This window comes from Coloeus monedula (genome assembly GCF_965178545.1).
Source record: "Coloeus monedula genome assembly, chromosome: 3".
Taxonomy (NCBI): domain Eukaryota; kingdom Metazoa; phylum Chordata; class Aves; order Passeriformes; family Corvidae; genus Coloeus; species Coloeus monedula.
In genome coordinates, this window is record NC_138783.1 from 113,300,941 (window position 1) to 113,312,765 (window position 11,825).

General features: G+C 42.9%; 1 protein-coding gene across 1 annotated transcript; it reads right to left on the reverse strand.

The window, feature by feature from the left end:
- Nucleotides 1-767: 767 nt before the first annotated feature.
- Nucleotides 768-8,379, reverse strand: NDP (norrin cystine knot growth factor NDP; the record flags this gene model as incomplete). The annotated part of the gene is made up of 2 exons (XM_082278500.1): nucleotides 768-995; nucleotides 8,161-8,379. The coding sequence occupies 2 exons, from the start codon at nucleotides 8,377-8,379 to the stop codon at nucleotides 768-770; spliced, it is 447 nt and encodes a 148-aa protein (XP_082134626.1).
- Nucleotides 8,380-11,825: the final 3,446 nt, after the last annotated feature.

An 11,825-nucleotide genomic window follows, 5' to 3' on the forward strand; every position in this document is an offset into this window, starting at 1 on the left:
AGCTTTTGAATAATGGCTTTTGTGACAGACATGGTGTGTCACACTTACAGGCTTTTAGAAGGGAATAGTGAGCCTCATGACCTTTCCCTTCCCAAGAGTTTCTCAGCCACTGAACTCTGATGACACAGGGTTCAAATAATTGTTTCAGCTAGGCTGGGTATTCCAAGCATGGCATTTCATATCCAGTTCACTTTTCAATGGTTTATTTGTAATTTCTGCTAAACCACAGTTAAAGTTATCCAGCATTTGGCCACTAGGTCAGTAACAGATGACCCTTGCCAACAGCACAGTTTGCTTTGAAGGCCAGTATAACTAGAAAACTGAGAATAAATTGATAGGTTAAGAGGTTGTCTGTGGGAACTGATGCCCATCCTCTGTCCAAATGTCAGCTTCCAGACTGCAGTGCTGATACCTGGCTGACCTTCTTCTCTGTTCCCCTGCTGCCTAAAGTAAAAGCACCTCTCTGTAGTCAGAGCTGAGTCAGAAAAAGAAGAAACTCTCAAAAATATCCTTTCATAAAAAAAGAAAGGCTTCTTAAAAACAAGTCCTCATGCTTTTGCCTTTGTCACAGCCCACACTGTGGTACCAGCACCCTCCAGCAACCCAGGATATTTTGTACTTCTGCTCTCAGATTCAATCCAGCCTGGTTAGTCCTGTCCTCGCTGCAATTGTGTGCTTGGAGCACGGGCCTGACCTAGGATTGTTTCTTGGGAGTCTTCCCCAACAGCAGCACCCCCTCGTCCCCCGTCTGCTGTGCCCCTTGGTCCCTAGGAGTTGCACTCCTCGCAGTGGCAGGAGAGGATGTAGCGGTAGGTGGCCGTGAGCCGCATGCCCCCCGAGCACCGCAGCCTCATGGCCTTCAGCTTGGAGGTCTGGGGCCGGCAGCAGTGGCAGGTGGAGCGGAAGGGCTGCTTCAGGACGGTGCTGAAGGAAACCATCGGCTCCGAGCGCGAGGTCTGGCTGCAGCGGCCTTCACAGCGAGCCAGCAGCACCATCTGTGAAAGAAAACACTCGGGTTAGGGAAAGTGTCCCCAGCACACAGCTGACACCAGCAGGTGGGAGCCTCCTTCCAGCCTGGCTGGGGTTTTTCGCTGCATCCCAGCCCCACACCGTGCTTTGCCCCTGCGCTGTGTCTGAGAGAGTGGAGGAGATAGTGTGGGCAGGAGGAAAAGCAAGGCTCCTCCTGAAGTCCCTGGCACTGACACCAACAAGGACTGCAGGACCTGGACTGACCTCAGGGCCCCAAATGATCACAGCCAGCCCTGCTTTCCAGACACTGTGACCGCAACTGCGAGTTGCTGACCCCAGATTTGTAGCAGCCAAGCCCTTAAATCATCAGCCAGACTGATACTTTGATTGGGTATTTACCAGTGTTTTGAGTATATACACCAGTGATCAACAGAACTGGTTCTCAGGGACAGCAAAATGTCCAAGTTCTTAGACATTATGAGCATGTAAAGCAGAAATATAAAGAAGTATGTTTCTAGCTCAGCCCTTTGATAAAGATCACCTTGAACATGTATTTGCAATTATATGTGTATCTATATATCATTGCATCAGTTGTACCTATATAACATGCACTGCATAGCATAAGGCAGTGAAAATGTAAGAAAAGTTAAATAGGTTGCCAAACATGAGGGTTGACTCATGAGATTTCCTAAAAGCAGTGCAGCTCCTTGTTTCTTCTTCTGAGTTCACCATGTGAGCTGTGACCAGAACAAGGTAACTTGCACAACGGGAGGCACTAAGGAAGGAAAGTCCATGGTCAGTCACCTATTCCCCAAAAACCCCTTGTTGAGCAGAGATGGATAGAGCATTAAGAACTACATAAATCTTGGAAAGGACCCTCTAAAGCTCAGCAAATGATGTGCTGGAAACAGCTGTTATCACCTTGATAACGGGTGTTGTAAAAGTTTGAACAGACTCATACTTTCATGGGAACGGAAATATTAAATCCATGTCAGCTAATTATCCTTAACCAACACAAACTTCAATATCAGCTTATTATATCATCTAAAGTAGGCAGTAAAACAGTTGCAAGTCTTTCCTATGACCACGGGAGAACATTACATTTTAACCATGCTGCACATACCTCATGGCTTTTTTCCAGACAATCTGAAAACAGCAACTATTTTACAGTGTTAAACCTTTTTGGGCTTCTTTCTCTACAGAAGCTCAACTGGCTGCAAATCTCGAAGTCATGCAAGCAGGTACATCGAATGTTTAATTTTCTCTTCCGTCAGAGTCATAAGGAAAGATGAGATAAAAGAGAGAGAGAATATTCCTGAAATCAAGTAGGAAATGCCAGCACTGTCTGCATCCATGGGAAAGGTTCTGATCATCCATTGTGCAGTGCTTAAAAATTACTCTTCCAAGAGCACTTACATGCTAAATGTTTTGCTTGAAAATGTATTAATGTATTGATATATTAGTGACTACACTTCCAGTCAATAGAGGTCACAAGGAAGATGTCTTCGTGAACTGATGACCTGTGCTTGGGACCATCTTGCTTCTTAGTTAAATTAAGAGATGGGTTCTTGTTGCTCTCTGACAAATTTGCCATCTTTTAAGATTTGTAGCATAAATTTATGGTATCCTTCCTGTGATACTGCATATTCCTACATAAATTAAGTTCAGCTGTGGGAAGGAAATTTCAGTGTATGTTTGAGTCGCACCCAAGCTTTAGACCTATCAGCTCTGTCAAGCTCCTTAATAGCAGTGCCTTTAGTGTATAGAGAACATGACAGGGACAATCACTACAGTGCTGTCACCCCATTACTCACAGATAAAGATCCACTTTTTTCCCCTTGGTAAACAAAACTCACTTCCCAGACAGGCAGCTGGTGAAGGTGTCTAATTAGATACCAGCTATGCAGGTATCTATTCCTGCCTGTATTGCAAAGGAAAGGAACAGATTGAGACATTTAACCCAGTTAGTTTTCTTCCCAGCATCTTGACAGCTCTTGTTAGGTCCCCTGCTTTGACCAGTTCACCAGACTGTGTGTCACAGGCTGTTCCCAAACATTGGCTGAATCACAGAGTTAACTGGGTTGGAAAAGACCTTTGAGATCATCACCTATAAATTTTGGAGGTGAAGAGCAATCCATCAGCACCTGACAACTCTTTAAAGGCTTCAAAGACAACAGAGCTGAACTCTCCTCTGGAGTGGTACAGGGGGACGTGCAACAGCCAGAAATTCCTTTTTGGGAGGTTCAGAGTCCCTAAAGTCCCTTCCAACCAATCATTTCTATGATTTCAGCCCAAATGTGACAGCACACATTGCTGTATGTTGGGGCTGATTTCTGGCGGTTGATGCTTCTGGAGCTGGAAAAATCAGTCACTTTCTGGTACTGTTACCCTAAGAATTTTTATGGCACACATCTGCTCCTGTATCTGCAGGTACTTTCAGAAATGCCAATAAAACTAAAACAAGCCCTCAAGAAACTGGCAGGACTAGAGAAGAGTTGTCCAGAGTAATTATGGGGTAAAATTATCTGATGTGCCAATATGTCTGTCTGAATATATTTCTCATAAACAGCTGGCTTCCTTATGCAAACCCAGCCAATATTTAGTCAATGTGCCAGTGTATTTATAATTTATAATTTACAATTTATAAATTCTAAGCCTTGTCTTTAAAGACTTGCTTTAGTCTGAGGAGGCTCTAATTTTAATCTGCAATTTTTCTGGCTACTTAGTTTTTCATAAGATTAAGGTCAGTATTTATATAATGTAGAATCACACAGTGTTGGTTTTATACCTTGTTTTTGGATGACAGTGTAAACTCTTACCAATGGCACAAACCCAAGGTTATCAAGTTGAACTTTTAGGCTAAAAAAAATATCAAATTTTCCATTTTCATAGCTTTCTAACCTTCTGGGCTATGAAAGCTTTGTCCTAACCAAAATTTTCCTTCCTCTTCATAAATCCAGAACAGCACCAGTGGATTTTGACAGGTGTGCAAATGAGCTGGAAATAGCATGTACTTTGAAAGCTTTGCTTTGCCTTTTAATCAATTGCACCAGCTGCTTATTGCTTTGTGTACTATAGTGCAATAGAGATTATCACCTAAATAACTAGTAATGCCATGATGGCATAGCACAATAATGCAGTGGGTGTGTATATATAGTAAAAACATGTGGGTATTTTATAACCTGACACCTCTTGGCCCCCCTTGAGCCCTGCACATGTGAGTTTGTGCATGTCACCTTGTAGGGCTGGATCCAGAAGCACAGTGTCCTACCACAAGGGAACCACATGGGTCTATGAGCAGCTAGGGAAGAATATTATTGTCATTATCATTATCACTATCATTATCAGTATTATTTAAAGTCAACTGTCTCATAGGTACAAAAGAGAGCAACCTGAATCTGAGACAATATTTGACTCTGATCATTTGAGCTGTATTCTGGAAATCCAGAAGCTGTGAACTGGTTTTTGTAGTCCTCTTTTCTTCACCTTCAGCAACAAGCTGAAGCCTGAAAGCAGATGGGCTGAGATGCCTGAGAACAGATTTTCACACAGTTCCTGTGGCCTGGCTGCAAGCAGACATTACTGAAAATCTCCTGAGCTACCTCAGGAATAAATGTCTTCAAACATCTGCTGAATTTTTCTTCATCTGCTCCGTGTCTCTCTGGGCTGGATTCTTGAGTGCGAGGCTGTCAGTGGTAGCACACTTCTGGCACATCTGGACGAAGCACTTGTGACAGCCAAAATTGGAATTTAGGAGCCTCTGGCAGCAGTGAGAGAACCCAGCACATTGATGGAGACCAATGAGTCTCCATGACAGAGGTCAGGGTAAATCCAATATAGTCAGGAAAGGTAATACCTCATGAACTGATACAAACATTTCCTTGAAGACAAAGGAAAACACTGTTTTTCTGGAATAAATGGCCTTCTTCCACCTCTCTTTTGTGTCTCTTTTGTATGTTTTGTTACTATAATGGACTATGTTTCCAAAGGATTTGGAAAACTGTTTTCATCGTCTGCCTGAGGCCACAAGCAAAAGGGATTTTAATGATTAAATTATATTGGCTGGATGTTTACCAAAACTGCTTCCCATGTGGGTACAATTGGCAGCCTCCACAGAGAAGCACATAATGGTGGACATAATCCTTTTTCAACCAGGACAGACAGCAAACATAATATGTCTTGCAATTTCTGAAGCCATTTTTAACTTCTGTAACTCTACGCTGCACCAAAGGGAAAACATATGGAGTGAGAAAGGATATCTCAGTGAAACCAGTCTATCAACCCAAAAAAGGGCAAAGTCTGCTTGCCACTGTCAGTCCAGGCTTCCACAGTGGAAACTTGGGGGAAACAAGAGGCACCACAATTCCCACAGCTACTCCCCAGAACTTTCCATTTTTTGTCTTGGTTACATTTTATCACATATATATATATAAACAGACATTGCATCTAGTTTCCATTAGCATGTCTAATATTCCTAAATTCCATATTTACATGCTAGATCCAGAACAGAAGCCATATGTCTACCAGGATGATTCAGATCCCCAAGACCTTAAAACAAAGCAAACAAACAAAAAAAAAGCTTGAATTAAGAAAGTTTTCTAGGAAATTATTTCACTTCATATGGAAACTGTTTTCATTTTCCATTTCATGAGAAAGTCCATACAAATCACTGTACTGTTATAAAAGTGTTCTTGAAACCATTGTGGAATTTGGGAAGCCAAAAGATGTGATAATATTTTCAAACATGATTTCCATTAAAGGCTTGATTTAAAAAGAATCACTGACTTTTGTAGCCAGAATTGAGAATGTTTATGTCAACAACTTTTCCCTCAAAGCTCAGTTTTGAAATTATATGTTTTTCATTACGATGAAATCTAACCAAAATGTCCTCATTTCCATCAGCCCCACTCCTAAAGGCCTGATTGCTTTTTTGCTTTTCTATGTCATTGGGGATGATAAAAAAAGTTAATTGTTGATGGGTTCTTTTCCTTCCTTCCTTCCTTCCTTCCTTCCTTCCTTCCTTCCTTCCTTCCTTCCTTCCTTCCTTCCTTCCTTCCTTCCTTCCTTCCTTCCTTCCGAATTCCTTCCTTCCTTCCTTCCTTCCTTCCGAATTCCTTCCTTCCTTCCTTCCTTCCTTCCTTCCTTCCTTCCTTCCTTCCTTCCTTCCTTCCTTCCTTCCAAATTCCTTCCTTCCTTCCTTCCTTCCTTCCTTCCTTCCTTCCTTCCTTCCTTCCTTCCTTCCTTCCTTCCTTCCTTCCTTCCTTCCTTCCTTCCTTCCTTCCTTCCTTCCGAATTCCTTCCTTCCTTCCTTCCTTCCGAATTCCTTCCTTCCTTCCTTCCTTCCTTCCTTCCTTCCTTCCTTCCTTCCTTCCTTCCTTCCTTCCTTCCTTCCTTCCTTCCTTCCTTCCGAATTCCTTCCTTCCTTCCGAATTCCTTCCTTCCTTCCTTCCTTCCGAATTCCTTCCGAATTCCTTCCGAATTCCTTCCGAATTCCTTCCTTCCTCCCTCCCTCCCTCCCTCCCAGGTCTAACAGGTGATCAGAAACATGAAGAGAGGGGAGGACTGGTAGCACACAGATACCAATAAGCAAAAGCCATCCACACCACCCACACACCTACATTCTGTCACCTTTGCCTCTCGCTGGAGTCAACTGTGACAAAATCAATAGTGCACAAAGAGATGCACCTCTGCAGTTCTCTCTGATAATGCCAGATGTCTCCCACATGGTAAGAAAGTTTAGTCTAGGCTACAGGCAAATCAAAAGGCCTCTCCTGAATCTCAAATAATGTATGATTTTACTGTTTGGATTCAGAAGAAGTAGGGCAAAAGTCTCTGGGCTCCCACTGCTGTGAATCAGGCATGGTTGTGCAAAGCCAGGCAGACAGCTCTGCTGAGAGAACAGTGTAAGGCAGCCCAGAGCAGAGCAGGGCTCCCTGTGTGCAATTCTGAGGGTGTCAGCTCCTCTCTGTTGAGCAGACACAGGACCAGCCCGGTTGTCCCAGTGCACAGCAGCTGTCCTGGTGCACAGAGCACCGAGTGGGTCTTACTTGCTGTGGACACTTCTCTTTGTGCTTTATTTTAGGTTTTGTGACCTGCATCTACCTGTGGCATTCCCTCACCCCTGCACTGATTATGGGAAGCAAGGAACTCGTTCTGCACATGAAGGCATCTGGGGGTGTCTGCAGCCAGTGCTGCATCCATCTCAACTCTGTAAGTCCTCTCTCCTTGTAAATGAATGCTCCCAGGATCCCTGCTGCTGGGGTTTGCCATCAGGCAGGCACCCCTCTTGTCCTAAACCCTGTCACACTCCAGCCTCCCATCACTCTCTTACCCAACACAGGGCTGGCAAAGGCACTGGTGCTGGCAGCTGTTCCCTTTCCTTAATCCAGGGATGTGAGCGCCTGAGGCAAAGCTGCTTCCCATGGGACAGAGGGATGGCCCCCTCATCTGAATGTACAGACTGTATTAACTCAGACAGAACAAATTAGGACAAGACAAAAGAGACCAGTAAGGATTTTCCCATTGTTTCTCCCAATTCTTTTTCTCCACATAATGAAATAAATGTCTGTAGGCTACATGCACAGGCTGCTAAACCATTTTGACACAAAACTTTTCAGGCTTGAAATCCCAAAGGAAAGTCAATGTTGTATTTCTGTCTGCTCCTAAGCCCTACAGTTACCATCCAAGTGTCATTCTGCATGGAAAAAAAAGGCTTTGAAAAGGGAGTGGGCAGGGAGAAAATAAGCAATGTTCTTCACAACCTTGTTTAATTACCACTTTAGAGTTTGGTTCTTTATCTCAGAACTTCACCTATGGTAGCTATGAATTTACATGCTCCAGATTAAACACCCACTTGAATGATGGCTGACTGGGGTGATCTAAACTCCCAAACTAGCCCATCTCCTTGGGACCATCAGCTGAGATCCCAAATAGGGTCCTTTGAAACTTTTAATTTACTGCATGTAAATTTTACCATCATCATGCATTTCTCCTTTTGAAAAGGTGAGAGTCAAGAGCCTTTATCTCCAGTCCCAGTTCTTATGTACACACAAGATGTCTCCACATCTGCATCCCCCTGCAGCTCGATTTTGGTGGATAAGAACTTTAGCAGAGAAAATCACCCAGAATGGCTCTTTTGAACAACTCTTCCCTCGCAGCATTGTGCTGTGAGGAGGTGAGGGGAGGCCTTACCTTGGAGCTGCACTTGTAGAGAGGGTGGCTGATGGAGTCGACGTAGTGGTGCCTCATACAGCGGCTGGGGTCGGAGTCGATCAGGAAGGAGCCGTCTGTTTTACTGTCCGTGTCTCCCATCATCACCAGCAGCGAGAGCATGGAAATCGAAGCCGCGAGTACATGACTTCCCATTGTCGAGGAACTTCTCGCTGGTAACAGCAGAGGGAGGTAGAGCATTAAAAACCCACCAAATTCTGGAAGCCAGTTCCTTTCCAGGATGGTGAAAAGTCTGGTTTAAGTGTCTGAGCTGTCATTCTTCTTCTCAGGTTGGAGTCTGCCGAAATTGTAATCCATCAAAGAAACTCCTGCCCAGCTGGAATAAAAGCAACGTAAATCACAATCCTGAGCAAAAAGACCTCTGGAGAAAATAGATATAAATAATATTAAGGCACTCAGGACCTTTCCTAGCCAAAATACATGCTCTGAGTGAGCATCATTCCCAGAGTAGGTAGGGAATATGGCATTAAGGAAGGAGATGTCAAGGCCTTGTTACTTTTAGCACTGTTCTATCATTTCAGGGAGAACCTTTTGACTTTTAGCATCACAAGTGGTGCAGTGCCATTCTTTCCCACTTGGTGATGACCCTAATGTGTTCCCCTCAAAACTGGTGATTAGTAATACATCAGAAATTTCTGCAATTCGAAAGGACTCTGTATCCACTCAAAGTGCCAAAGAGGGGCAAAGCTTGGCTGCCTTCCATGTTACAGATGGGAATTTCTGGCCTAGATAGCACATGGAAAGGCTGGAGGCAGGCTGAGCTGTGGCTCTAGAGGCTGCCTGTCTCTGGTGTGCTGCAGGGACAAGGAACAGGATGGAGGGATGCTGAAGGTCCGAGCCCAGGCATGAAGAAAGTGGACCCCCAGAGAACTTGCTGAGCACCAACCTGCACTGCATGAGGAAATACCTGGGCCTCTGGCTGCCCTGCCCTCTGAGTACCAAACTCCCATGCACACACATGGACAGGCTTTACTTACTTACTTGTCAGGCAGCACTTGCTCAGTGTCAGCCTCTTCCCCACTAATTAAAGAGCAGCACCTGAAAAATACATTTATTATTCCATAATATCCAAGTACTCTCCCAGCTATCAATTGGGAATAAGTTTGTTTAGGTGGAGACATATGGCTATCTACCCAGGCATCTGGGTTTCTGGTTCATGTTGGAGATCAGAAGATTCCCTAGGGAAAAGGCAAAGGACAGCCCTTGAAACGCTGCCCAGAGCTTTGTGCCAGCAGGGGAAGGAGAATATTTCCCTCAGCTGCTTCTTCACAGTCCCTTGATCCTTCTCACAAAGCCCTTAGTCCCAACTGGGTGATTAATTTCGCTTTTACTACAAACAGATATAACTTGAAAGAGCTGTGAATTATCCATCTAAACACAGCCCGATGAAGGATAGTCAAAGGATACTCATCAGTACAGTTAAAAGTGCAAAGATTTTTTGAAGAAACTTAGGATAAAACAGTTCCCTGCTCACAAAGAAATGCTCCGGCAGAGCCTCTTGAGTATTTAAAGAGCGGATGTGTGCCTTTATTGCCTTATACAAGCCTCTTTCAAAACTGTTTTCTGGTTTGCTGGCAGTCCTCTAAACCAACTGATACTCATCTCCCAAACAGCCTCCCCACCAGACTGCTTGATGATTTGTGTTTTGCTTTATAGCCTCCTCCAGCACTTCTGTGAGAGGAGTGCCTAGCAGTGACAAAGACTTCCAGAGCTCATCCAAGTTGGGATGGTGCTGATGTGACATCTGAAGTCTCAGGCTGGGAAGAAATGTTATTAGGGATGCTGTGTGTGTTAGAGAGACAAAGATGCTCTGTGTATTAGACATTGTTGTTGTTCTTGTTTCAGGCTATTTTCCATGGGCTTAAGTAGGAGAGGAAAAATTATGTGACTGTGGATTTAAATGACAATATATTTTTTTCCCAGAGTCTGAGATATGACCTGGTATATTTTCCTCAGCAAATGGGGTATTAAAAACATACTTTGCAATTTATGCATAAAAAACGTAGGCTTTTGCAATATAGAGAACTTAAACAAACAACATTAAACACTTAGGATCTCAGATATATTTATGCACAGCCTCATTCATGTCAATAAATATCCCTCCAAACATTTTAGCGGCATAGGAGAGAAATCTCTTGGTCATGGGAGCAGGGACAGACTCCCTCCCTGAAGTGAACTCTGCTACTCCAGTTCATGCAGATGATGCCCAAGGATTAGCTAACAGGAGGAGAGATGCACTATTTTTTTCTCTATGTTTAACCTTTTACCTACATTCCTATTCTTTTTTATAAGGAGGCTGACCAAAACATGCTGCTTGGCAAGGTCTCCCTCCAACATAGTTTATCATTATTACACACCCAGTAATTCCCTCTCCGTCCAAATAAATTTACTTGATATTAGACGGTCTCATTTCATGTGATATTACACCCAGGGATCCCCATTTCCCATTCTCTCTGTCCCACTGTTAATTCTGTGCTTCTATATCTTTCCCTGGTTTTGATCAGTATGATTTAATACAGTGAGAGAAATCTGAAGTCCTGGCTCAGTTTTCAAAGGCTTATCTCCTTAGTTTTCTTCAGGAAATAATTGGATGACACAGAGTCTGCCTCATGAAAACACTCTGAGAAAGCTGGAAAGACACAGGGAAAAGTGTGAGAAAAGGAATATAGCTGTACCTTCTTCAGGATAAGCACAGTGCAAAAAGTATTAACACTTCCACAGTCTTTAAAAATTGCCCTGACACTCTACTAACAAAGAAATGTAGCAGGCTTTGGTAACAATACTTTGAAAGAAGTAAAAAGTATCACATACTTATAAGAAAAAAGAGAGAAAACCACTGTGAATGTGATCCATCTCCTGTGAAATAGCTGGCTACTGTTCTTTGCAGACACACTGGCAAAATGTGTAGGTGTATCTCCTGACACACCTATGGGAAGTGTGCACCAACGTTTTTCAAGCACATATATGATATATAATATATATGGCAGAAAAAGTCTTAGAGGGAGATTTAAACACATAGAAGTTAGGGTGTAGATTTTTAATTCTGTACAAAAAAAGTCAAAATATTTTCACTTAGGTACATCACCGTGATGAGGTATGTTGCCATGACATTTTCCATTTCCAGCTGTTATTGTGCAATGGCATTTCACTTGAACTTAGCATTCTATTTTTTTTTAAGTTAAAAATTGCATTCCTTTTGAAATGCTGTCTTTATATAATTATAGCACATGCTATCAGGATTGGCATAAGTAGTTTCCAGTCTATACTTCTGTCCAAAAAACAGAAGCAAATACAATTGTGATCATCAATCATCATTACAATGACATTTTGTTTCATTTGGAAAACACGCTTTTTTATTAAAATCAACAATTTCACAGAGAAATTTTGTTATTCTATTTCATCTGATTTTTCCTCACTTTCTTTTCATGTAAAATCTGTGGTAGACAGCTCACCTGCCAAGCTAACAAAAAGGAAGCCTAAACCCTCCCTCTTTATGGCATCCTGTGAAGAAAAAAATGCAAAAGTGACTTCATATCCTCAGGCTGAAAATTTGCTACAGAAATATATGGCCTAACAGTGGATGAAAATCACTAGTTCACGTTTTTCAGAATTCACTGAGATATAGG